General features: G+C 61.2%; 1 protein-coding gene across 5 annotated transcripts in view; it reads left to right on the top strand.

The window, feature by feature from the left end:
- Positions 1 to 27,143, top strand: part of INPP5A (inositol polyphosphate-5-phosphatase A) — a 152,332-nt gene that overhangs the window by 75,467 nt on the left and 49,722 nt on the right. For all 5 annotated transcript variants that reach the window (XM_069567811.1, XM_069567810.1, XM_069567812.1 and 2 more), the window contains 2 exons: positions 1,427 to 1,514; positions 26,521 to 26,584. In XM_069567811.1, coding sequence (XP_069423912.1) covers positions 1,427 to 1,514; positions 26,521 to 26,584 — 152 coding nt within the window. The remainder of the gene's footprint in view (positions 1 to 1,426; positions 1,515 to 26,520; positions 26,585 to 27,143) is intronic.

Genomic DNA, 27,143 nt, shown 5'->3' on the forward strand with positions numbered 1-27,143 from the left:
GAGGCGCTTCATTCCTGCCCGAGTTGCGTGACGCGCGTGTTGCTGTTTTTGCTCTGACCCAGTCAGCTACGTGTTTCAAAGGTTAGAAAGTGCAGGAACGCATCCCCTGCGTGGCCACCTGCCGCTCCCGGGGCACGGCCATGTCTGTAGTCAGCTTTCTCTCCGCACCATCTTCCTTTGACCTGAGAACGTTAACATTTATCTCAACACAAGTTGCTGCTGATCAACTATCTCAGCTTTTGTTTGTGTGAAGAAAGTCTTTGTCTTTGTTTTTGAAAGATGTTTCTGTTGAAAACAGAATTCTAGCTTGTCCATTTTCCCCTTCAGTACTTTAAGGATACTGCCCCATTGTCCTCTGTGCGGCCTTGTTCCTGAGCAGAATTGGCCGTTGTTCTGGTCTTCATCTTCTGAATATAGTGCGTCTTCTTCCCCCGACACTGAGTTTGTCTTTCTAGCTGCTGTGTAGCAACTTGATTGTTTTGCTTTAGTTTGATTTTCTTTGTGTTTCTTTTGCTTGGAGTTCTTTGAGCTTTTCCAACCTGTGGGTTCATAATTTCACTGAAATTTCAGGAAAGCTCATGGATTGTTCCTCCCTTCCGGTCACGGAGGTCTCTACAGCTCTTCCGGATTTTCCAGTTCATATTTCCTTCTTTGCTCCAGTTTGGATAGTCCTGTCTTCTGGTCACTGACCTACCCTCTTCTGCTCACACTCTCACCTGCTCTCAGGCCCGTTCGGTGGAGTCACTTCCGTAACTGGAGTCCTAGCAGTGCCATTTGTATCCGTGTTTTCCTCGCCACTCTGTGCACGCTGTCCTGTGACTCTTCGGTTATATCTTCGCTCTTTCAAGTTTCCTTTCAGTGAACTGCATTGCTCTTGTCCTTTCAGGGTCTGTTTCTGTTGACTTTCTTGTGGAGCACGGGTCCTGTTTTCCGCTTCTCGGCAAGCTGATCTTGCAGTTTGTTGTGCCCACACCCCACCTTGCCCGCAGGCAAGCTGGGGCTTGTCCGGCAGGTGGCCGGGGCTCGGGCACTCGTCTGACCCCCTCAAGGCTGGTCCTCCCGGCCCTCCTCCCTGCTCCTTCCTGCCTCCTCTTCAGTTCTCAGAGCTGGAGCCCTCTTCTCCCCACCCCGGGTGGAGGGCCAGTGGGTCACACGGCAGCCGTGTCCCCCCTCCTTGCCAGGCGGTGTTGGGGTGCAGCCCTCGGGGCTCAGGCACCCCCCATCCATCCAGAGCCATCGCAGACCCCGGGGGTGCGTGGCGGCTGCACTCCAGGCGCGTCTTAGAGATGGGCCTCCCCCTCCCGCTTCCTTCCCCTGCTCCCGCGCTCCCGTGGTTTCAAGGCTGCCGTTCCTGCCCCCGTGAGCGCTGCTGTGGGACAGGGAGCTGCCTGCGTGATGTGTGTGAAGATGCCGCTCTTCCTTCCAGGGAGCTGCTCTCCAGCGATGCCATGAAGGAGTACAGCCGGGCGCGGGTCTACCTGGACGAGAACTACAAGTCCCAGGAGCAGTTCACGGTGAGCGTGCTCCGCCTCGGCGCGGGGCGGCCCATCCCGGGCACGGCCGGGCGTGGGCCCCACTTGACGGCGGGGGGACCGCAGACACCAGCCCCCGCTGGCCTGACGGCCAGGGCTGTGCTGGGTGGGGGACAGGCGGGCGTCTCGGCGCAGCGGAGCTGGGCGGCCCCGTCTGGTGGAGGGTGGCGTCGTCAGCTCGTCAGGGGCTGGGGCCTTGGCCTTCGGGCACAGACGCCGTGGCCTCAGCAAGGCGGGTGTGCCCGCTGTCTGTCCCCCGTCTCTCTCACACAGCCCTGTGGCAGTTTCTTGGGATGCTCGGTTCTCTCGCTCTCTGCGGCCTGCTCGGAGCCACCTGTCGTGGCTGCAGCCAGATGGTTGGCGGGGTGAGGAATCGTTCACGGTGGAGGCGCCTGGGGGCTGAGAGGGCTCCGCTGTGCTCTTGCCTCGCCCCTGGAGGTGTATCTCAAAAAGGGGTTTCTCAATTTGCAACGGAAAGCAGAAACCTGCATCAGAGCATTCCCCTCACTCAGCAGCTTCCCTGGAGGAACGACCGTCGTGCAGACGGTTGTGTGTAAGGAAGGTTATCAAAAATTATTTGCCAGTGAAAACTGGAAGTAATTTTAAGTACCCAGAATTAGACGTTTTCACACTGTGGACGAGCCACCTGGCGGAATAACCAGCAGCCACCGCCTACGAGCGTCCGGTTGGGCATCGAGGTGTCGAGGCCACGCCCCTCCTGTTCCCCCGGGACCTTCGGAGTCTCGGCCTCCCAGGCCCGCCTTTCCTCTCTGGTCCAGTACGCTGATGGCGCGATCGTGACGGGGCCATGCCGCTTGGTTTCAGCCCGGGAAAGCACTCGAGGCGGCGCCTCCTTGGGCAAGACTGACCTCACACCGGACGCCAGCCCGGACATGGGACAGCTCGGGTCTGAGGTCTCCGAGGCTGTGTCCCGGGGTCCGCGGGACCGGACAGGGTCTGGAGACGAGGCCGGAGGCCGGACCTGCCCAGGGCGCGTCGGGGCCTCACTCCCTGCCTGCCTCACCCCGCGGGCCGTCGTGGCCTGCTCGCTCCCAGTAGCGCCGCCTGCAGCCGTGGTCCTGCGTGGCCGTGTCTCCCGGGCGGGAATGTCCGCAGGACTCTACACCCCGGTCTGGACCTTGCTCTGGACATGCTGTCTCAGGGGAGGCGTGCGTTTGGCAGGAACGGTCTGAGGTGAAGGCCTACCTGGCCCTGGGCTCCGCGTGCCCGTCCACCGCCCCCTCACGGTCGTGCGTGGAGCCACCTTTGCCGGGCCCTCTGCCGTCCTGGTGGAGGGGCCTCTGCGCCCCTGCGGTTCTGGGCAGGGCTGGGCAGCCATGTGGCCACCCCCTCGCCCCAGCCTGCTGGCCTCTGCCTGTCAGAGGGAGGGAAATTTAATTTTTACAAGATTAATGGCGTTGGAGTAATATTTTTAGCTGAGTGTGGTTCAAATAATAGGCCATTAATTGAAAAAGGAAATTGAAATGAATTTATCTTGTACATAAATGCTGTCACAGGTATTAATAGGGATCAGAAAATAGTAGCCTGTTCCCAGAAAGGGGGTGAACCTGCAGCTGCCCCTGGTGATGAGCACGAGGTGGGGGCCCCAGAGCCCGCAGCAACAGTTAAGAGGGGGTCTGCAGCCTGGGGGAGCTGGGCCCGGTGGGGACTCTGGTTGGGGGGCAGGGGCGCTCGGGGGGGCGGGGCTCTGGCTGAGGGGCCGGGGCGCTGTGGGGCGGGGCTCTTGTTGCGGGGCGGGGAGCTCTGGGGGGGGGGGTGCAGCCTGTGGGAGCTGTGCCCTGTCGCGGGGCTCGGGGCGGGGCGGGGCCCTGGTTGTGTGGTGCAGCCGCTCAGCAGGGGCCTGCAGGTCCTGGTCTTCACCAGGAGGTGGCGCCAGAGCAGCACTTCCCATTCCAGCCGGAGCTGCTGGAAGCGCAGATTTTAGACTTAAACTGATAACGCTAAATTCTGTCTGCTCCCGAAGACCGTCCTGAGTGGCCGCTCACTGAAGCAGGTGGCTCATGTGGTCCACTCGGGCCTGAGGAGACAGACTGTCCCCCACTGGCCGTCCTGGGCGGCTCCGCTCCCTCTGACCCTGCCCGCTGGCCAGTCCCCTGCCTGCCTGTTTCCTGGGAGGTCTCCTCCTTCCGAGGTGCCCCAGCCTCCCATCCCCCATCCTGCTCCTGCGAACTTCCTGACTGCCCTCACGGGCTGACGGCCTGGCCCCTGGGTGACCACACTGTGAGCTGGAGGGACTGGCTGGAGCCTGCAGGCTGGCCCAGGCCCCTGGCCCCTAGACCCGTGTCTCGGGCCACGGCCACCTTGCTGTGCTGTGTCCGCCTTCTGCTCTCTGCGTCTGCCCCTTGGATCCAGAGTCTGGGAACACCAGGTCTGTCCCTGAGCGGCCGGGCCTAGGCCTGCTTCAGCACCTACCAGCTGCTCGGCAGACTGTCTGAGTGGGTGGGCGGGGCCCGGGGCAGAGGGCCTGGATCTCAGAGGTCTGGCTTTGCGCACCTCGAGCACCGCTGGTTGGGTGGGTTTCCCTGGTGCAGGGGATCTGAGCCTGGGGCCTCCACTTTGGAGTCGGGGAGATGGAAGGCTCATGCACAGTTGGGGAGGTGGGGGCTGGGATGAGCTGGAAGCCATGGGCAGTGGGGTAAGACCCCACGAGGAAGGGGCTGCCCCCCAGGTACCTGCCCTCCCTGGCCCTGATTCCCCACCCCCCCGGGTCTCCCTGAGCGGACGTGGGCCTCTCTGTGCCCAGGGGTCTGGACAGGGCGCTGCTCTGGGTGGGGAGGGGGCTGTGCCACTGACCCCATCCTGGACAGCTTCGCCCCGGTGTTTTCTGTGGTGCAGTGGAAAGCGCCCTGGGTTTCCTGGCCGACTTCCACACATGACACCCTGGTGGTTTTGTGTTTGTCCGGAAGAGCCAGGATGGCCCAGTTTTCATCCCTCATGAGGCTCAGATGCTGGCTCTGTCCCCACCACAGCAAGTACGCCGTCAGGGGACCCTGGGAGCCCCTTGCAGTGTGACTGGGGGGGCCTGAGGCCCTGCCCACCCGCTCCCTGCTCCCAGAGCCCCTCCTGGGGTGGCTGCCGGGCCCTGGCACCGCCTGCTAGGGACAAGCCTGGTGGGGGCCGCGAGGCGTGAGGTGAAGCCTGTGGCCACATGCCTGGCTGGTCCTCACCCGCTCCTGCAGGGTGTTGGCAGGTGCAGGAGACAGGGTGGGCGGGGCTGACCCTCCTAGCCTGTGGAGGTGCCGCGTGGTGGTCCCGCCCAGCGCAGGCGCCGGGGCCAGGCTCCTGAGGGCTCTGCGCCTGGCTTTGGTGAACGCAGCGTTGCCCTAGAGCACGGAGGTTCTGACTTCCCCTCAAAGCTCTGGAAGTGGGTTCCATCTGGACAGACGGGTCAGCCTGCTGGCACCTGCCTCCCGAGTGCCCGGGCTGCGCGGCTGCGCCTGGAAGATGGAGGAGGCACTGCCCACAGCCTGGCCGGCCCCTGCTCCCCCCACCAGCTTCCATCATCCCCACCGGCCTGGACCCTGGAAAGAGGCACTCTCCTGGGCTTCGTGGGTGGGCAAGAGTGTGGCCAAGTCCAGTCCCACAGACATGGACTCGCGGTTCTGGGGGTCTCCCAGGACTGGGCCCTGTTGGCAGGGGGAGGCTGTGGCGTCGGAAGAAGGGCCGTCTCAGGTCCCTGCAGGAAGCCCCCTCCCTCCCCGCTGACGCTGAGGTCTGCAAGCTGCTGTCCCCATTCACCAGGCGAGCAGCCCCCTGTGGCCTGACTGTTCCTCCCTCGTGGTCAGACCAGAAGACCTGGGTCAGGCCCTGACGTCCGGGGTGGGGGGGGTCTGTTCACACCGAGGGGTCCCTTCCTGCCCTGGGGGTCCTGCCGTGCTCCCACTGGTGGCTGGTGTCCACTCTGGTGGCTCCTGGGCCCAGGACGCCTGAGCAGCAGGTCACCAACACACTGGCTCCTTCCTCCCTCGGCGCCGTGTCTGGGGGCTCACAGGCCTCAAGGGTCCGCACTGGGCCCGTAGTCTCCTCCAGTAGGGTCTGGGCCCGTCCTCCAGCCCAGGGCACCTGGAGGGCGCCTGCTGGAGGGGGTGGGGTGGCGCCGCCTCTTTTCTGCCCTGCCCCCCGCCCCCTGGCCTGATGCCCGCTCCTTCCAAGGGGTCACCCTGCTCCGTGGCCTCTTCCTGTCTGCTCTCCTGGATGAGACTCTGGGGGACATTCACAGAGAACTGACGGCACTGGCTGCAGCTCTTTGGTCGGAGGAAGGGCAGGATGGCACCAGCCTCTCGGATGCGGGACGATCTGTGTGAGCCCCTCCGGCCCCGCCTCCTGCCCTGCCCGCAGGTCCAGACAGGCCTGATGAAGTGAGGGAAGCAAGATTGGTTTTCCGAGGGCGCGGAGCCCTCGGCGCTCAGCTAAATCACGGCTGCCGGCCTCAGGGGCGGGGGCGGCCGCTCCCCCTGCGGCTGGGCGGCCCCGCGGGACGTGGTGATGTGCGGCCCGGCAGCGGCAGGGCTGAGGGAAGGTGAAACTGTCATATCGATCTTTTTAGCACTAAAATATGAGGCACTTTACTCTGCTCCCCGCTGCTGTGATGCGAAAAATAATAACTTGGGTCCAAATTAAAAATATTGATCTCTGGAAGGTGCTGGAAGTAAATAAACACCTTCCGAAGTTTTCGGGTCAGCCGAGAGACGGCACTCGGCAGTAAATGTGTCCGTGTGTCAGAGTCCAGGGTTCTTGATCTGTTTTTTCTTTAAATTGATTTTTCATTATTTACTTCCTAAAAGTGTTGGAATCTGGTCCTCCACTGTTAAATCCCAGTGTTTGGGCAAATCATTTCTTTGGGGCTTATAAGCTGCGCCTAATCCACTCCTCATTGATTGATTGATTTTTGACTCAATAAGCATGCGGGCCCGGCCTTATTTAGTGCTTCCGTCATAATTTTTTATGCATTTAGGCTCGACTTTTTTATTTCCCTCTAGCGGACAAGCTGCGTTGGGCTAGCCAGCGAGGACAGTTGCCTCCGGGTTGGTTTGCCTCCAGCTGGTGTCCCGCAGAGCTGCGTGTGTCCTGGCCATGGGCTCGTGGTGGGGCTGAGCCCTCCCCGGCCTCTGAGGACCCCCTTGTGCACGGGGGTGACGCGGGGGTCGGAGAGCCTCCTGCGACTGCGCGCGCGCGTCTGCGATGCCGTGTTCCCCGGTGGAGCTCCCCTGCGGAGGCCCCAAAGCTTGGGCGCGTCCGGGTCATCACGCGGCCCGGACCCCAGGCTTGGCCAGAAGGTGGGAGGAGGGGGGCCACCCAGGACGGACAGGAGGTGTTGTGTGGCGCCTTCTGCGTGGCCGTTGTGCGGTGAGACCGCGCCTGGGAAGACCTGGGGCTTACAACAGGGCACCTGGCCGGCGGCGTGTGTGGCTGCCCCGAGAGCCAGCAGCCGTTTCCGTTTGGAGCCCGGGACGGGACGCCGCCAAGCAGGGGAGCTCCCTGGGCTGGACTGGGGCGGGGGCAGGGAGAAGGGGGGCGGCTCTGGGGGGCTGGTGCAGGCCCACCCCGCGCTCTGTTCTTGAGGCCACCACGTGGCACTCAGTGCCCAGAGTGCCCCTCGCGCCTCCCTATGCTGTGAGGAGCAGTGACCAGAGGTCCTTGGGCTGTGCCGCGGTGTTGGTGATGCTGCTGAGACATGGGAACCACGTGTGCGGGGCTGTGTCTGTCGCTCAGGTCCTCCAGGAAGGCGCCTCCCGGCTCCCTCACTGGCCCACGGGTGCCGAGTGGATGGAGGAGGCCAGTGGGGACGTCTCTGCCTCGCCTGGACTTGAACCCCGACCGACAGGCCGCTTCAGAGCCTGGCCTGAGTGCTCAGGGTCCTGCCCGAACCTGGGCCAGGGCAAGTTGGGAGGATGGGCGGACATTCCCCGAGGGCATGCTGGCCGGAGGGCAGGAGGGCCACTGGCTGGGGCACCAGGGTGTCAGCGGCCCCATCACAGAGGCCGGAGCCCGTGGGGTCCTCACGGGCTTACTGGGAGGGAGGAGCTGCTTTTCTCCTTCCTGGTTTGGAGGCTGTGGAGTGAGGGGGACGCAGCAGCGGCCGCTGTACCCACATGGGAGGGGCAGGGCCCTGGTGTGATGGTGGCCTGCTGGGGTTTGGGTGGGAGGCAGACAGAGCCAGGCCACCGTGGACATGAGGCCAGCTCCCGTGGGGCTGCGACGACCCCTCCTCAGCAGGGTGCTCGTCTTGAGTTCCACCCACCCCTGAGTGTCCATTCCTGGGTCGTGTGTTTTAGCTGATGCCCTTTCCTGGATCACCAGTACCCGCCCCTCGCCTTGGGCACCACCTCCCCTGAGAAGCCAGGTTTCAGATGAGAATGCGTGTCTCAGAGGCTGGTGTGCCCATAAGGTGTGCCCGGGAGGCTTGCAGGCTGCAAGGAGAAGCTCTGGGTTGCTGTCCTCCATTTCCCACCAAAGATCAGAGGACTTCCCTGGGCAGCTGCAGAAGGGCCCACGCTGGCTGCCCAGGCCCCGCGCGCACCTGGCAGGTACGGGGCCTAGGCCACAAGTACCGCCTCCTGAGAGCAGGGCCGGCTGTTACCAGCGGGGGTGTGGTCCAGCGTCCCAGGCACCAAGGTGCCGTGAAGCCATCCGTGTGGCCACAGGACATGCGTGTTGTGCCCTGTGTGCTGGGCCTGCTGCGGGTACCAACGGATGCAGAGACACAGCACCCGTGACACTCACACTCTGCCCTCTGGAGCTTGCACACTCCAGTGAGCACAGGCGCACGCACATGACACTCAGCCTGCACATGACCCCTGCACACCGCACGTGACCCCTGCACACCGCACGTGACCCCTGCACGTGGTGCAGACACGCTGCACGTGACCCCTGCCTACAGGTGACCTGACAGCCTCTCTGTGTGCCCTGGTGGAACCTGCAGAGTCCAGGAGCAAGCACACTCTGTGTGGTTACAAGATTGAAAGAGCGGGTGTGAACGTAACTGCCCAGTACCACCCGAAGGCCTCTTGGAGATGGGAGTGCAGACCAGACTGCTCTGAGGAGGCCACGTTTAGTGGGGCCAGGAGGGCGTGAGGGAGTGGGTAGGGAAGGGGGAAGGTGGTCGTGTTTGCACGAGGCCACGGCAGATGTGGAGATGGGCCACGGGCTCCGCTGGGGGTGGTATGTTGCTGGCTGTGAGCGTGTGGTCCTGGACAACCTGCCGGGCCTGAGGCCATGTCCTGCCCAGGAAACCCACCCCGGTGACTGAGGAGGGCTGAGGGTATGAAGACCCAGCACGGAGGCCTCATGGGGGGTGACCTTGAGTGAGGAGAGGAATGGGCCAGGGGCAGGGCCCTGGCAATGCCTACTTCCCAAGGCCATACCGAGAGGCAGAAAACAGACCTCAAGCTCTGGCATGCCAGAATTCCCATCCAGAATCCCACCCAGCAGCCTGTGATCATGCAGGTAGGAAAAAAGGAGAATTGTGTTTCAGAAGCGTCAGGCTTTCACGGTGTGTCCCTCGTGCGTTGGTCAGGAAGCTGTGGTGCTCCACCCAAGGTCCAGAAAGCCCAGGATGCAGGGTTTTGAGCAGCCAGCTCCCTGGAGGTGGGGGCAGGGCCCAGATATGGAGTGGGTGCCTCCAGCTGGACCAGGTGTCTGCCAGGCCCTTAGCAGAGGCTACACCCGGCTCCCTGGGCATGAAGAGTGCCCTTGCCTTCAGCTCTGCAGACACTGATGTGTGCCCCCCCGTGCCAGGCCTGCTTCTCTGCTCTCAAAGGAGCCCCCAGGTCAGTGGTGAAGGAGCTCCCGGGGGAGAACCAGGTGCCCCGCAGGAGTAGTCAGCTGGCTGAGTTTCTGAGAATCTCCAGGAAGGTGAGAGTGATGTGCAGAAACACTGAGATGAGGTTTAGACCCTGTGTGAATGAAGCGCGATAGATTTGCCTTAAAGATCTCAATTAACAAAGACGGAGGCAGCAATGAACTCCAGGAAAACAAAGAGCTCATCAAGAGGGGAAAAGCGGTTGCAGGGTAGTAAGTGGTTCTGTTGTGAAGAGCATTCTAAAGCTATACTGATGTGAAGACTGATTATCAGTTTAAATAAAAATGTGTTTTTATCCCGAGGATGGGGCTAAGGACTGTGTGTGTGTGTGAGTCTGTGTGTCAGGCATGTGAGTGAAGGAAGGTGGTAGAAAGGGATTAAACTCTCATTTCCCACAACAGAGAAATCAATAGTTAATATTGAAGACCAGGAAATCAAGAAGCAGCATTGTAAGCTTTAGCAGTATGGAGGTAAATACCAAAGGAAAACAATTAAAAGAAAGTAATGGCCTCTGGGGAGTAGAACAGTGAAATTTTCAGTTCAGTTCAGTCGCTCAGTCATGTCTGACTCTTTGTGACTCCGTGAACCACAGCACGCCAGGCCTCCCTGTCCATCACCAACTCCCAGAGTCCACCCAGACCCCTGTCCATCGAGTCGGTGATGCCATCCAACCATCTCATCCTCTGTCATCCCCTTCTCCTCCTGCCTTCAATCTTTCCCAGCATCAGGGTCTTTTCCAGTGAGTCAACTCTTCGCATGAGGTGGCCAAAGTACTGGAGTTTCAGCTTCAGCATCAGTCCTTCCAATGAACACCCAGGACTGATATCCTTTAGGATGGACTGGTTGGATCTCCTTGCAGTCCAAGGGACTCTCAAGAGTCTTCTCTAACACCACAGTTCAAAAGCCTCAATTCTTTGGTGCTCAGCTTTCTTCACAGTCCAACTCTCACATCCATACATGACCACTGGAAAAACCATAGCCTTGACTAGACGGACATTTGTTGGCAAAGTAATGTCTCTGCTTTTTAATATGCTGTCTAGGTTGGTCATAACTTTCCTTCCAAGGAATAAGCGTCTTTTAATTTTACGGCTGCAATCACCATCTGCAGTAATTTTGGAGCCCAGAAAAATAAAGTCGGCCACTGTTTCCCCATCTATTTGCCACGAAGTGATGGGACCGGATGCCATGATCTTCGTTTTCTGAATTATCAGGGCACTGCTGTTTTTCCATAATAAGCCGTGCAGAACTGTAACTTTTCAGACAAACTTAAAATAAAAAAGCGGGAAGAGACTCCCTCCCTTGACGGTGACTTCAGAGAAGACACGCAGTGGTGGCAGGGCCCTGGCGCACGGGGCTGGGCGTGGAGGCAGTGGTGGGATGTGGTGGCAGGTGGGGCTGCGTGTTGGCTCGGGAAGGCAGAGGTGGGCAGTGGAGGCAGCACGTGGGTCTCTGTGCCCTGGTGCACGGAGAAGGCCTGCGGCGGCGGCAGCGGCGGCAGGGAGGTCGTCTGGCTCTCTGAGCACAGGCTGATTGTAAGAGACTGCAGCCGGGAGGAGGCTGGGGTCCGGGAGATTCCTCAGCGTCAGGAAAGGGATTTGCATGTGAATGTGAATTTGAACAGTTTTGGGGAAGAGGTGAGGTCGCCAGAAGGGCAGAGAGGGACAGATGGGTTGTGTGGAATGTGAAAGGCATATCAGACCAGGCTTTGAAGTTCTGGTTGAGGTCAGTGCACAGCGTGGGCCGGGAGCAGCGTTATTTTCTCCCTCTGTGCCGTCTTCTCTCTCAGCCCGTGCCACCCAGGGATGTCCCCTGGCGAACACGACGGAGAGATGGGCTGAACCCAGGCGGTGAAGGCGGTGCAGGCCGAGCCTCCGGGATGAGGCGGCCAGGGTGTGGGCCAGTCCACAGCTCACGACCACCGCCACCTGCCCCGCCGCACGCACTGTGCCCCAGCTGCCGCGCGGCTCCTCCACGCGTGTGTCGGCCCCTCTGTGCTGTAGTTCTGGAACACAGTCCAGAGCCAAGGGCAAACTGTCTGAGGTTTGAGACCAGCTTTACTGAACTGACTGCACTGAATGTATGTAATGGGAACAATGTCTTTTTCAGGGAAACCAATATAAAATGAAGCGCTTTCGTGAATAGTCACTTTCGATTTGCTAAGAAAGTAACATCAAAGTGGGCCACTACTTCTGATTTGCTAAAGTATTTAAAATCTGGTCAGGTAGTTACAGCTTGTAAGCTGTCAGTTTGTAAATGACTTAGGTGGAAAATGAAATTTAAATGATCTTGCCGTTTATAGTAGCATCAAAACATGAAACATTTACCTGAGGCCAAAGAGAGAGTCACTACAACATACTGCTCAGAAGCTAAAGAAGACGGGACAAACAAATATGCTTGTTCATGGATGGAGAGGCTCAGTGCTGTTGAGATTTCATTTCTCCCTAGATCCGTGTAAAGATTCAGTGCAGCACCAGTTAAGATCAGGGCAGCCTCTTTTTCTTATAGAAGTTAACAAACTGGTTCCAAAATTTATATGGAAATGTTCAGAACCTAGAATAGCCAGAACAACTTTGAAAATGAACAGAGACTGAGCAGTTACACTGCCTGGTCGAGGTTTATCATAAATCTGCAGAGCTCAGGACAGTGCAGTCTTGCTTGTGAAACCAGAGGGATAGATCATGGACCAAAGTGAGAATCTGGAAACAGAGCCCCCACTGGTTTTTGATGAAGGTATTGGGGTAGCTCAGTAGGGAAGACCTTTCCCTAAATGGTGCTGTAAGAAATGGCTATGTACAAGGGAGCCTCGACCCTTGCTTCAAAACTTGTGATAATTTAACTCTGAAACTGTAAAATGTCTGTAGGGACACACAGGAGGAAATCTTAGTGACTTTGCCTTTGGCAAGTGAAAGTCGCTCAGTCATGTCCAACTCTTTGTGACCCCATGGAATTCTCCAGGCCTTTGGCAAAGATTCCTTAAATATGACACAAAAAGCAAGAAGTATTACTAAAGAAAAATTTAGCTGTTATGCTTCATCAAAATGAAAAGCATTTGTTCTTCAAAAGATACAAAAATATAGTTTATAGCCAAGAGAAAATATTTGCAGAAATCTGTGATTAAGGAATTTATCTCGAGTGCTACATGTCAGGATCTATTACAAACCAGTACTAACCAGACAACTGACTTTCTGAAAGGTCTGAACAGACTCTTCACCAGACAAGTACAAGAATGGCACACGAGCCATACACTCAGCACCGCTCCTCAGTGGGGCGAAAGGGAGTGACGGGCACGCTGTTCACGAAGGACCACAAGTGCCAGTCTCTTCACAGTGACGAGACCAACCATGTCCAGCGCTGGCGGCAGGGGGAAGAGCCGGACCAGTCAGATGTCGCTGGGGAGGGCGCACAGGGAGGGGGGGGCGCGCGCTCGGGGAGGGCGCGCGGGGAGGGTGGGGAGGGCGCACAGGGAGGGGAGGGCGCGCGCTCGGGGAGGGCGCGCGGGGAGGGCGCGCGGGGAGGGCGCTCGGGGAGGGCGCGCGGGGAGGGCGGGGAGGGCTGAGTGGGGAGGGCGCACAGGGAGGGGAGGGCGCTTGGGGAGGGCGCGCGTGGGGAGGGTGCGCGGGGAGGCGCCTGGACAGTTAAAAGCTCAGCGACCCTGAGACCTCACCGGCCCACCACCAGGCGCCCACCGGGGAAAAATGCAGGCGCATGTCCACACGGGGCTGGACGCAGGTGTTTGTGGCAGCTTCACCCCAGGCTTCGGACCACGCAAGCGTCTGCCAGCAAGTCTGGACCAGCTATGGGGCCAGCTAAGCACCGCCGGCAGTGGCAGGGGAACAGCTGCTGAGACGCGGGAGAGCGGCGGTGTCAGCGTGAGGCCGCCGCTGGTGGCCCCCGCACGTCACCCTGTACACGCTGCGTCCACAGTTTGGTGAACATCAGTTGTCCGTCCATAGCGCTGTGAGCAGTCATGTGGCTAATGGCTGAGAGGCAAACTTTAAATTACTTAACTGAACAAGAATATTTCCATCACCAGCTGACTCCACGTAAAAACCACGCAAAGTGCTGTGTGTGTCTCACGGTCAAGGAAACAGAACGCTCCGCAGGAAGTAACAGCAGAGTGCGCGGAACTCTGCGCGCTGTGCAGCTCTCTGAGGAAAGAGGTCATTCTCTAGGTGAAGTAAGGCTGTCTGGGTCTTGGGTGTAGCACTGCTCCAACTCAGCCAAATAGTGTTCACTTCGCTGCGCGTTTTCTCCCGACCTCGCGCGGGTGGACGCGGTCGTCCAGCGTGGAGTCAGCCCATTTGGTCATCATCTGCAGTGGAGCCATGGTCTGCAGTGGGGGACCTGGCAGCCCCATGGTGCCAGGAGGGGTCCCCATGGCAATGGGCAGCTGCCTCCATCCCCACGGGCGGATCTCGCCCCACCCCCGCCCGCCCGCCGCGCATCCACCCCCATCCCCGCCGTGCATCCCCAGGCGGCCCCCCACCGTGGCGCCTGGTGAGGGGCCAGTGTGCAAGGGGCTCGGTGAGGGGCCCCTGCCTTCACCCCGATCCCTGGCGGTGGTGGTGGCCTGTCTCTGCCCCCCCACCCCGCAGGCCCCTCCGGCACCCTTGGCGCGCTCTGCAGGTGGGAGCCGGGCCTGGCCGGGTTGCGGGGCAGCGCGGGCCGAGCGGTGATCGGTCAGAGCCGCAGACGGGTGTGATTGAGCGCGTGTCACCGGCGCCTGGAAACAAATGCAGCCCCGGAACGTCCCGGTGAACAACTGAAAGATTGTAAAGCTCTTAAGGACTCCCGTGCTTGTTAGCATTTTCTGACAGGAGATCAGTGAAGCGGAGCAGAGTGGGCTTGTCGACCGGTGTGTACCTCACTGCCCTCTCAACTGGCCTGAGTGGCGTGTTCCCCCCGCCCCCGCCCCCCAGCCCGGAGCTCCTCCGCTCCCCCAAACGCTCCCGGGGACCTCTAGGATCCCCCAGCCCGAGCGGACACCTCCTCCGATGCTGGCCGCTGGGGAGCTCCCGGGAGACGCTGGGAGCTCCCGGGAGACGCTGGGAGCTGCGGGACCCTTGGGCTTCAGAGCCTGCTCCCATAGGAAGGCAGGTGCGGGGTGCCATGAAGGCCGGGCCCTGTGGTGCCCGTGGGTTTTAACTCAGCGGGTGGGGGACGTGGCCTTCACATCCATTCTGGATTTTTGTCTGTGGGGCTCGCCCGTCCACGTTATGCCACGTCCTGTGTGTGCCAGCGCCGTCGGCCAGAGGGGAACGGCGTGGGCTCGCCAGGTACAGGGGTCCTGACGGGCCCTCCTCTGCAGCGGGCGTGAGGCTCCGACGACCCGCAAACCAGGGTCAGAGCTGGCGGTCCTGGCCCCGTGTGGCCAGGCCCCTTCTGCTCCCCGGGGCCACATTCTGGACAGAGCCTTGGAAGGCCGGCTGCACGGTTTACCGGGCTTTCAGGCAGAAACGGCTACAGTTCTCTCTTCATCTTGATATTAATGCTTGGTTGTCAATTCTTAGTGCTGATCTGATAAACGGGGCCCAGGGCCGGCCGGTGTCCCCTTGGAGCGGCGCCCCCGGGACTCGGGCCAGTGCCCCCCATGTTCACCACCCCCCATAAGTGGCCCAAGTGCAGAAGTGCCTGCACAGGAGACTCGGTCAGCCGGGCCGGCTGTGCTGTGTGCCCAGTGCTCTGGGTCACGGGCGGGTAAAGCTGAGCTGCTTTCTGTTTGTCTAATTTTCTTTATATAAACCCCCTCACTCCCTGCACCACTCAGGAAAACAAAGGCTGGACCCAGCTGTCCGAGCTGGGCCCAGACCAGCCGGGATCGGGCAAGGCCAAGGTTTCTGTGTTAGCGCCCAGGACCTGGGAATGCGTGATCTGATTGTGCTGTATAAGTGCGGCGTTCCGAGCACAGGGCTGCGGCCTCACTGGGCTCAGAGCCCCACTATTCAATAAACGCAGGCCCTTCTTCCAACCACTGAAATTACCTAAAGGGTTTTCCGAAGAGAGAGAACAAATCCAATCAAATCAAAACTGTTGTACCTCGTTCCGGAGTTAAGTGTATTTTCTAAACTGTGGGCCTGGTACAGAACCTCCTCCCAGGTTTCATCTGTTATCACAATAATTGAGTTTGTCGCTGGAATTAGATTTATCAAATTGTGTTATCCTCTTCAGAAATTGGGTAGGTAGCCTGGCGGGGCGCAGCAGAGTTAATCCGCTTTGCTGAAGCCCCCGGTGGCTCCGCACAGCGGCCGGCCCCGGCTCAGACATCTTCCTGTCACCCCAGACACCGTGTAATTTCTCCTCGATCCCTTGTGCAAATAATGACATTTGAATCGAGCATTAACAGGCTTAATTACTTTAAAATTGTCATTTTAATTTACACTGATATAGTATTGATCATACAAGCAGAGATTAAGCTGTTCAGTGGAGCGGATGATGGGGAATTAAGCAGTAAAGGGCCCTCCAGGGGCCGCGCACTGCCCAGCGAGTGCGGAAGAGGGATGATGCTGGTCGGTAATGAACTGGCGGCATGCGGGGACATGAATCTCAGGCTGCGGGAGAAGCGGAAATAATGGGGTTTGGGCGGCATTTGCAGGCTATTCATTCGCTGCCATGCACCAATTCTCCGGTGATTCATCCGCCCCACCAACATTTATTTATCCAGCAAATTCCGCGCTCTGACCTTCTGGCTGAGCGCATCGACCAGAAGTTGGAGCGGAGATCTTTCAGGTGTAACTTTTGTGTCTGTTATGCTCGCGTGTGTCCAGTCCCAGCCCGCAGAAGCCTCAGGTTTTGGGGACGCTCTCGTGTCCAGGCCGTGCGGTGACCGACAACGGGAGGCTGGGCCAGGGTGGGTGTCACTGGCGCCTTTTAGATGAGAGGACCTGGGGGTCTCGCATGTTTCGTGGGAAGCCACAGCCCATTGCCTCCTTCGGGTTCATCTCCCAAGCTCTCCTGCAGTCAGAGCGGCCCCCACCGCCCATCCAGGCGCTGCCTGGGGAGACGATGTGTAAATGGAGCTGAGACCGCCCCTTCCAGGGGGAGCACGTGGACAGACTCCTCCCGCTCACGTCAGAGCACTTCAAACAGCTTCACCTCCGACCGTTTCCCTCTGAGGAGGTTACGTAATAAAAACTCAGCATGATTGATTTTATGGCTCAACAGGGAAAAATGGAATTCCCGGCGCGGTTATACAGCAGGGTTAATCAGAGTGTGATGGGGGCAGGGGGACAGACACGGCTCCCACAGCGGGTGGACTCTGATTCCACAGGGCGTCTCTCCTCAGGGTGACCTCAAAGCTCGCTTTCCGGCTCACTTATTCCTGCCGGGCTCGCGTGTCCTTACCCATGGATGGCAGCACTCGCTGGGCTGAGCTGTGTGCTTTTGGCAGAAACAGCTGTGCTGAGGCGTCACCAGCTCTGCTGCCTTCATTGAGCACCTGCTGTTTGCCAGGGTTGTTTTGAAAGTCCTCCCACGATCCCACTCTTCAAGCCTGGGGGCCTGGGGACAGAAAGGCCCAGAGGCACTAGTGACCAGACCTGGTGGGCAGTCTGGAGGCCCAACCTGAGGCCCTCTGTGGCCACGCAGGCAGATGATAAGAGAGGGAACACATGCGTGTTGTTCTTCCTGGGTGTTTAGTTCTTTCGGCTGCGCTGGTTGCACCAGGCAGGACCTTTGGTCTGTGCTGCGGGGTGGGGGTCCAGACCCCTGACCGGAGATGGAGCCAGGCCCCTGCGCAGGGAGCACGGCGTCTTAGCCACTCGACCACCAGGAGAGTCACACGCGTCCTGAGCCCCGCGCGTTCAGACCTGCCAGGGCATCCTTCCAGAGTAGGACAGGCTAGCGACCCAGGCTCATTCTCAGCAGGACGCCGCCCAAGGACACTCCCGGGACGGGTGGCCATGCTCCAGCCGCCCGCTGGCTTCAGGAGTGGGGCGCTCCCAGCCGCTGGCTTCAGGAGTGGGGGGCGGCCGGCCCACTGGCTTCAGGAGTGGGGCACGGCCCACCTGCTGGCTTCAAGAGTGGGGAGCTCCCAGCCGCTGGCTTCAGCTGGCTTCAGGAGTGGGGGGTGGCCCGCCCGCTGGCTTCAGGAGTGGGGCATGGCCCGCCTGCTGGCTTCAAGAGTGGGGAGCTCCCAGCCGCTGGCTTCAGGAGTGGGGGGCGGCCGGCCCACTGGCTTCGGGGTCGCCAGCGGCCTCTGGTGGGGCGGGATGGGGGGGGCAGGGCTCCCCTGGCTGAGGCGGGGCCGCGTGCTGCAGGTGGCGCCCTGGCTTGGGGGTGGCAGGCTCGCAGTGCTGGGGTCTTAGCTCTGAGTTCCAGGTGCCTGTTCACATTCCACCGGTCTTCCCACGGCCGGGGGGGGGTCTGCAGGCTGCACCCCGCCCTCGTGGCTCCTGGAGTGTTCAGTGTTGCCTGCGCAGCCCCCAGCAGCCCCTCCCACCCTCCCTGCAGTCTCTCCAGCACCTAAGCCCCCTGACCCTCCAGACCACCCAGCAAACCCAGGCTCACAGCACCCCTCACCCCCCACCCCAGGACGCCTTCTCTCGCCACCAAGGCCTGGAGCTGCCCCTCCCAGACCTGCCTTCGGCCCCTGGGCCCCGTGTCCCCTCCCACCGGCATCGCCCCCCACCACACCTGGACCCTTCCCCACGTGGTTCTGCCACTGGGGGACAGCACTGACCAGTGGAAGCAGGGCACGTAGGTCCTGGTCTCTGAGGAAAGGGCATTCCTGGGCCGCGTCTGCCTGTCCCAGACTGCCCCGGGCATCAGGCTCGTGGCTGGGACTTGGCGTCCCCCCGGCCTCCCAGCAGGGACCATCAGAGCCCCCCACCAGCGCCACTGGCCTTCCCCATCGGCAAACACAGGCCGCTGTTTCCTCTTTCCTGGAAAGATGCTCCTGACCTCGTCTCCCCCGGGGCCTAGGAAAACACGGCTTCTGTTACTGCCCTCCCAAAGGAGCTGAGTGTGGCCAGGGCCGCGGCGCCCGGGGGTGGGCAGCACCGCCTCCCTGAGCCTCGGTCCCACCCGTGTCGGTCGGGGGCCCTTGTGGTCTGGCCCGAGAAGGGGGCAGGGAGGAGGGGCGTGTCTGTCGTGTGGCCCCGCCCCCACGATGTGGGCGTGGCGTGCGTGGGCGCCCCCGCCTCCGCCTCTGTCTGGGTGGGGCCGGCGGGGGGCGGAGCTCCTGTGAGCGCCGTGCGCACAGGTGGGCGGCCAGGCTTCCCTGCGAGCGGCGGGCTCCTGTCCTGGCCGAGCGCCTCCGCCCGCTGCACCACGTTGTAACGTGTGAGGCCTGTCCCCCACCCTGGCGGGGCCCCGGGCGGTGACGGGTCCGGGGTGCCTCTAACCTCTCATCTGGCTGGAGGTCCACTGATCTAGGTCCGCCCAGGCCGGGGGAGGCAGACCCCGCGACCACCTCCCCAGACAGGAAGAGCTGGCGCAGGAGGTGAGCTCGGGCTTCTGCTCCGGAACCGGTCTGAGCCCGGTGTGCTGCTCGGCCCAGAAGACGGCCGGGGAGGAAGCCGGGCCTGAGCCCGGTGTGCCGGGGGACGGTCGGGTCAGGTCGGCCCGGGTGCGGAAGGCGGAGCAGGCGTTGGGAGCTGGAGGCGCCCTGACCCCCGGAGGCGCGCGGAGGGCCTCGTGAGCCCTCCTGACGCGCGCGCGGCCCCTCACAGACCTCCGAGGGCCGGTTGGATCAAGCACCCCAACCAGGGAGAGCCTCTGCGCGCGCCCCCAGTCTCGAGGCTGGAGCCCCCAGAGCAGAAGACAGGGCTGCAGGCGGAGCGCGGGCTGCGGGCGGCCCGCAGAAAGCGTGAGAGCGTCTGGAAGGACGCGGGCGTGGGGCAGAGGGGAGCGCTCGCCTTGTGGTCCCGCCGACCTGGCCGAGGGGACGCCACTCTGAAGAGCAAACAGTGACAGTTTCCCAACAGACGAGGGACGAATACACAAATTCAGGAGATAAAATCAGCGCCCAGAGAGGCCACAGCAAAACTGAACAGAACCCTGGACCAGGGGGCCCCTTTGAAAGCGGGCGTGGGGAAGACAGGTCCCCGAGAGGGACAGTGGTGACCGCGATGCTGAGGGCCAACCCCCCGGCCGCGGCCACGCCTGGAGGGAGAGTCCCGCGTCCAGGATGGAGGGCGAAACCAGCCGGAAAGGAGTCGGCTGCAGCGGGCCGGTCCAAGGGGACGCATCCTGGAGGACGTTGTGGCAGGAGGGAGCGACCGCCAGAAGGAAGCGGACCCTGCCGGCAGGAAGGATGGGGCAGGGAGCGCAGGCCGGGGGAGGGCGGGCGTGGCGGGGCCCAGCAGCGGGGAGACGGCCTGCGGTGTCCACGGAGGCGCGAGACCCTCCAGCAGTAGGGGATGGCGGTGCCCCCCGACTGCCCGGGCGAGGAGGGCTGAGGGGCCGGGGCCGTGAGCCGGGCCCTCTGCAGGTGCTGCTGTGTTAGCATCTCCGTGGAATGGGGGCGGCGTTAAGTTATTTGAAGCAAAAGTAGATGGCAGTTTCCCAGTGGGGGTGGCGTTTGAGAATCGGTTAAATCTTCCTTCTCGCGTTTACTGCGCAGGCGTCTCCACAGCGCACGCGTCTTGTAAACAGCGTCTCCCAGTTTGGGTGGTCCTTGAGGTGCGTTTTGACTTAACCGTCCTCTGTCTGGGATGCGCTTTCTCCAGAACACTCGTTAAGAATGAAATTGTAATTGAAGAGCTAATGATTTTCAGAAGACGAAAGATGAAGTCAGAGCTGCCTTAATTACGATGCAAACGCTCTGCGTAATTTAATTGGCATAAAAGTTTATCGATTTGCTTTGCTGATCATTTAGACATGGGGAATACAACAACAAATCTCATAAAAAAGACTAGTCATTTGAAGTCTGATGTTTTTCTTTGCTTATTATCAAAGCTTTCTGTTTGCAAAACTGAGAAGAGCATTCACACTGCAAAGGACTCTCATCTCGAGAGGATGAGATGGTGGTGGAGTGTTGAAGGGGGTCTGGGGGTGCTCGCCGAGGGGCTCCGGGTCTGCAGTGCTCCGTCGCCCGGGAGGGAATTCTGTCTCGTGGACAGGTTTCCTTTCCCCCCCCCCCCCCCCCCCCCGGCCAGGCGGGCTGGAACCTGCTAAGTCAGGCGGAGGCAGGAGCCTTTCCCTCCTGAAAGGGAAGGTCCAAGACACTGTGCTGAGCAGAATTAGTGACTCTGCGGGGAGCGGGGTGGGCTGTGGACGGGGCGGCTGAGGTGCTCCCCGGGTGCCGCGTGAGTCTGGGGAGTCCCGAGGCCCTGGCCTGGGCCACGGGCCTCGAGGAGCCCCTCCAGCTGGAACTTCCTGTACGTCGCCCCTGCCCCCAGCTAGGCTCAGTGTCAACACCCCTTCCCAAGCCCTCAGTGTCCTTGCGCCCTGGAGACTCAGCTCGAGGACACCTCCTGCCCCGCCCTGCCTCCTCCCCACCGTGCCTGACCCCCGCTGACCTGTGTGTGTCCCTGAGGGCTGCCTGTCACCCCTGCACCCTGGACCCTCACCGACCCCTGCCCTTCACCCTGGCTCTGGTTCTCCCGGGAGCGCAGCACCTTTGCTGAGGACTCTGCACACGGCGACCACTGTGTTCACATCGGGGCCAGACCTCTGTCCTGGACTCCGGGCCTGCGGTCCCTGTGAGGCGTCTTGGGGCCATTTCAGCCTCAGCTCATCCGAAGCTGGACGCCTGCCCTCTGAGCTGTCCCCACCTCAGGCCATGGCGATGTCTACTTCCAGCTGCTGGCAGGAACCCTGGGCTCGTCGCCCAGGCCCCGTCTGCTCTCAGGATGCCCCGGGGTCGGTGCCCCAGCTCAGAAGCTGGCCTTCCATCCAGAGTCCTGGTCACCGTCCCACCTCACCCCGTCCACAGGCTCTCAGGCCGGACTCCTCGCGGCCCGAGGCCGCCCTGGTGGTTTGCAGGGTGGGTGCCCTGGCAGGGCTGTCCCGGCCTGAGGGGCCCTTGCCCAGGCGGGTCGGGACCCGGTGACGCGCCCTCTCCGTGGCCCGTGTCTGCAGGGCCTGCTGACGTGGCGGCCTCCTTGCCGTGGTGATCAGACATGTCAACGGCGCATTAACCTCGAAGGGCCTGCCGGGGGCATGGATGCTGAGGGGACAGCGGGGCCGGGCTGTGACAGGGTTACAGCGCACGGTGCATGCTTTATAAAATGCTTTTTAATTCAGCAGTGGAATATCATTAGCTTTGTACGCAGATGAATACAATGGACAGCCAATTTGATTAACTTCCGATGCTGGCCGTCGGGCAGGAGACAAAATGAAATTACACGCATCCCTGGCGCGGGCGGGCCGCGGGGAGCGGGGCGCAGAGGTCAGCGGGGGCCTGGCCGTCACTCCAAGTGCAGCCCAGGGGCTGACCTGGAAAGTCGGTACTTTGTGAACAAGTCAGTTCTCGTTTGCGAGGGTCACAGACCACCTCTGCGGGGCTGGGCGCCTGAGACTGTGACACCTGTGTGCCGTCTCTCCTGCAGGCCGCCCTCCGGTGACGCAGGCCAGCGTGGGCAGTCAAGCCGCCCCATCCAATTAGGCTGGCCATCCGCGAGTTCATTATGCTGGAGAAGATCAGTGAAGCTCCGCATTGATTGCAGCAGAAGCCTGGTTTCATTTATTATTGTTTATAATCTAATGAATGTTGCAGTAACTTTGCTTTGATTTATTACTCAATCTGTTAAATTGTTTTAAAACCAGGAGTCTGGGGGCTTCCGCTTATGAGAGACAGGGTCGTTCGCCTTGGTAAACGCATGTGACCTGTGTGTCGGGCTTGGCTTCTAGGCACTGCTGTGAGGCCGGGGTTGGCTTGTCCTCTGAGGCCTGTGGCGCGTTGGCTCCAAGCCATGGACCCGTCTCCTGGCGAGGTGGGGGACATGTCTCTGTCTCACTGTCCAGTGGTTCCTGCCGCATGCCAGGCCTTGTGCTGGGGACTCAGGTGACCAGGCCCCTCAGGGAGCTGCCTTCCCTCCTGATAGAGAAGGAAATACGCACACAGCCAGAGTGGGCAGCACCGCAGAAGGGCGCGGCTGTGCAGGGGCTGAAGTCCGGGAGGGCTGCTCAGAGGAGGCAGCGTTTCCATGGGAACGTGCAGCATCAGGGCTCACGTGAGAGGAAGGTGGCGGAACAGGAATGCCCGTGGTGGCAGAGCTTGGCCATCCTTGGGCCGGAGGCCAGTGTGGCCAGAGCTTTGTGAGTTGGGGGGCCGTGGTAAGGGGGTGACCGGAGAGTAGGGGACAGGGCCAGGCTTCCGGTGGCCCCGCAGCAGCTGGGGGGACAGAGGGGCTGGGGTGCAGGGACTGCAGTGGCACAGGAGGTGGGCCCCCCGGGGCCGGGGACTGAGGGTCCGCAGTGCCGTGAGCGGTGGTCACGCGGGGAGGGGCCGTTTGGGGAGGGCGTGGTGGTGGGCACGCCCCATCCAGGGAGGACAGCGTTCCAGCGGGAGAGGGGGGCGATGCCACAGGGCCCCGAGTCCAGGAGGCTGGCCCCCATGGGACGTGCGCATGGGAACTGTGTGTCCCACGCCCGAGGCTGAGCCCCAGAGGCCACCACACTGGAGCCTGCAGCTGGGAGACGGAGCCTGTGCGGCTGCCCGTGGAGTCGGAGCGGGGCCCCCGGGGGGGCTGAGAGTGGCGTCCTGCGGGGTCAGGCTGCCACGCTGCGGGGATGCCAAGGGTCCAGGGAAGTCTTGCTCTGACTCACAGGTGGGCCGTCACAAACTCGGCTCAGCGAAGTCACCGGGTGGCGAGGATGAGGACCAGGCCGGGAACAGGTGAAGGCCCTGGGCGCAGTCCAGCCGCCAGAACTCAAAGAGTGTGAGCACGTGTGTCGTGGTCAAGCCAGCCGGGGGCCAGGAGTGCAAGGCTGGCCTGACGTTACAGACCCTCTTAGAGCGGTGCTCCGCTTTAACCCCCCGTGAACCAGGCCTGAGTGTGGCTCGAGGCGTGTCGCGTTCACGGGAAGGAAGACCAAGTGCCGTGAAGACGCCCGCTGTCCCCAGGGCAGGCTGTGTGTGATCTGTCCCCCCGCAGGATGTCGGGTGTAATTTGGCAGCTGGTGGGGAGTTTCACTTGGAAGTACAGAGGGCCAAAAATAACAAAAGCAGTTGTGAAGAAAAGCAAAACGGGGCACTTATCTGTACTACTGAATATGAAGACTTATTTTAAAGCTAAGCTAGGAAAAAGTGCTGTTAGAAATAGACCGATGAGAGGAGTCGAGAGCCCACAGAACAGACCCCTGGAGAGATGGGAGTGTGGCCTTCACGTGAACGACGGGGAACCACATGGATGGAGTGATGGAATCCGCGTGGATGAAGTGGCACCGGGCGCCTGTGCCCTGCCCACAGATACGTCCCTGGCGTGGGAAAAAGCAGCCTTACGCCCCTTCCCTCTCAGCCCGGCCCTGCCTCCCGCTCTCTGGTCGCCCCCCTCACCACAGCCTTTCTGGCCACGCTGGCCTCCAGCCCGAGGACGGCCATGCTCCGGCATCGTGGGCGTTACCTGCTTCGCCAGCCTCTCCTCACGGGAACCTAGATGCTGCCGGTTTCCATGGAAACGCTCCCTCCTCTAAGCAGCTCGGGTATCAGAGGCAGTGAGACTCGTCGTGGAGTCCGAGAGAACTCTTGCCAAACCAGACATGGAAGCCTAAACCGTGAAGGGGGTGTCGGCTCGTTTGGCTCCCTTAAAAGCTTCCATTCAGTGAAGATGCCGCAGAGGACCGGCGAGGCGAGCCGAGGCGCGGGAGACGCTCTTGCCGTGCCCGGGGAACGGACAGCAGACTCGGGTGAGAGCAGGGCGGTCAGCAGAGGCCCACGCACCCGCTGTGCCGGAAGGAGGCGCTCGGCTGCTCCAGAGGGAGGGCAGCACAGCGGAGGCGCCTGCTGGTAGCCCGCGGGCCTGCAGCCGCGGAGGGCTACCGGCTGGCCTGCCAGCGCCAGGACCAGGCAAGGCGGTGGGCAGCAGGCACCAGGCACCGCTGGGCAGGGGGCGGGGTCAGCATGGCACTGTGTAGAATCCCACGTGAAATTCTGTGCCTACCCACCGCGACCCAGAAACTCCAGCCTCGTGCCACACACGCACACACACTTAGTACACGTGTGCACACACTTAGTACACGTGTGCACACTTGGTACACGCGTGCAGGGATGTGTGTGTCTCTCACGTGTGCTCAAGGACACCACGCCGTGCTCCCTGCAGCATCAGCACCCATAGTGACTGCCTGGGACACGTGTGTGTGTGAGAAGACGTGTGCGTTTCCCTCTTCCGTGCGTCTGGAGGGCACACTTGCCCCTGCAGCCCTTCCTCAGTCGATTTGACTCAAGCGTTAGGGGCCGTCTCATCCCCGGGAAAGCCAGAGATCCGACATGGAGGTGAGGGCGTCACACCGAGATGGTGCGTCCTGGAGCAGCCGATTTGTTTGCCAATAAGAGCCGGTGGACGCATATCCGAGGGCTGGCCTCTGCGGCCACGTCACCTCCCACTGCGGGTGGGCAGTGGCTCGTCTGTGGGACTCGGCAAACCTGCGCTTCATGTCTGCTGGACATCTGCGGACGCATGGCTTCTTGTCCAGTGTGGGGAGCGGTCTCCCCGCACCCTGCCCCCTACTCTGGGTCAGCGTGTCTGGAGAGCGGCTCATGGCCCTCAGCCCTCAGCCCCCCAAAGGCAGAGGAGCGCCCAGGTGCGGCCCTGGGTCCCGTCAGCCGTCAGCCGACTCAGTCGCTGTGGGAGGCCGTCTGCGCAGTGTTTGCAGCTTTTGCAGACCCTCGAGGGGCCTCGCGCTGCCAGGCAGGTGGAACCAGGGCCCCTGGACCGTGTCTCCTGCCGCCTTCCCCTGGTGCTCGCGTGGGAGCCACACGGCCCCAGAGCCAGGCTCACGCTGCATCCCGTCACAGCCCGGCCACTGGGTCCCCGCAGCCTCCGGGCGCGTCTGCCCCGGTGCCTGAGCCCCGGAGGGCACAGCAGCGGGTGCTGCGTCTCGCTAATGGAGGAAACAGGCTCTGCTGACAGTCAGGGTTATAAATACATAAAAACCATTTTAATTGTTTCTAGCAAAGCAGGCAAGGAGTCAACGCTTTCCGACATGATGAACACTCTGCTGACAGTTGTGGGGTCAGAGGACCCGCGGGCCGGCGCCTGGCCCTGCTCGCTTCCCTCCAGATGTCCTTGCAGCTGCTGACAAACGGGCCCTGAACCGCATCGATGGGGTCGGTCAGGAGTCGGAAAAGTTGGGTGGCACTTTGACTTGAAATACTCATTAGAACTAATTATGGATTTTCTGACTCCATATGAGTTAGAGTTTCTGTCCCTACACTGGCAATTTATTTCCATTCATCATAAACTTCTTAATGTTATATTAGCTTTATTGCATTCAGTGAGGCAACAGTTCAAATGTTTGCAATCGTGTGTATTTACTTAGGCTTTTTCTGAATGCTTACTTTCCTCACAGAGATGAAAGGATGCCCATTTACAGGCCCATGTCAGCGGAGCGGCTGTTAGGATTCGCTCCCTGGGGTCCCCATGCTGCCCGAGTCTGCTTCTTGGAGGGGCCTTGGCTGTCCGAGGTCAGAGCAGAAAGCAGAGGCCGGGCCTCGGGCGTGGGCGTGGAGGGGCCGTAGCTCCCCTTGGGGAGGGTTCAGGGCAGCTGGTGACAGCTGGGGTCGGGTGAGCAGCACGTGGGCTGTTTATTCTGTGCCTGCAGAGCCCCAGCCCCTGACCACACGCCTGAGTCCTCATCACACACACGGGCACACGCACGTGTGCCTCACACACCCCAAGTGAAGTTTGAATTCCAGGTAAACAAGTGGCTTTCGGCTTCGGGTTCCCCATCCTGCCCCGCCCGGGCCTGCACTTGGCCTCCTGAGGGGGGCGCTGGGCCGAGCTGGTCGCCCAGAGCTGCTCCTGGCGCTGGCAGGCGGCTGGTGGTGCTGCTCGTGGCTGGCAGCTCGGGGGCAGGGTGGCCGCAGCAGACGTGGGCAACGGGGTGGGCGCGGGGGCCTGGCTCGAGGCCAGAGCACAAGGTGTCCAGGTCGGGAGGTGTTGACGCTGGCCGCCGAGGCTCCGGAGCTGTGACTGGCCACCATGAGTTGGACTCGCCTTCTCGCGCAAGACCGCTTTAGAATCTTCTGAGGCCACTCACTTGGTTTCTCTTTTTGCTCTGCAGGCGCTAGGAAGCTTTTACTTTCTTCACGAATCCTTAAAAAACATCTACCAATTTGACTTTAAAGGTAAGATGCCACGCTGCCCTTCATCTACTCTGGGGTTTTCTGTCCTGCTGGACCCTGCCCGCTGCCCTGTGGTCTGGCTTCTCCCGGCCCCTTCCGCCCAGTGTTCCTGCGAGAGGACTGCAGGTGTGTTTTGGTCGAGGCTTTGCTGCGGTCACGCAGCAGGGACTTGGGAGGACACCTGCTTTGTGTCTTTGAAGCCTCAATGTCAGCCCACCCCGGACGGCTTCCCCTCTGGCCCCGGCCAGCCCACCCCCGGGCCACACCCCTGCCACCCCTCACGGCTCAGGCCGGGGGCTCTGGTTTTCCTATAACAGAGCTAAGAGGAGAAGGGAACAGTTTGTATCTGTGTGCCTGTCAAATGTGAGAAAGTGGGAAAGAAGTGAAAAGCACAGCCAGACAGCGTGCTTCAGGAGAGTGCGCGAGAGCGTGTTTGTGGCGGAGCGGACAACGCCGCCCGTGTTCACTGGGCAGACCCTGTGCATCTCCCAAGGGCCCCCGAGTGCTGACGCGCGGAGGCCGTGGGTCTGCCCCGGTCTGCGGGCCGGCCGCCCGCAGGGTG

The sequence above is a fragment of the Ovis canadensis genome, chromosome 22 (assembly GCF_042477335.2).
Source record: "Ovis canadensis isolate MfBH-ARS-UI-01 breed Bighorn chromosome 22, ARS-UI_OviCan_v2, whole genome shotgun sequence".
In the NCBI taxonomy this organism is placed as follows: domain Eukaryota; kingdom Metazoa; phylum Chordata; class Mammalia; order Artiodactyla; family Bovidae; genus Ovis; species Ovis canadensis.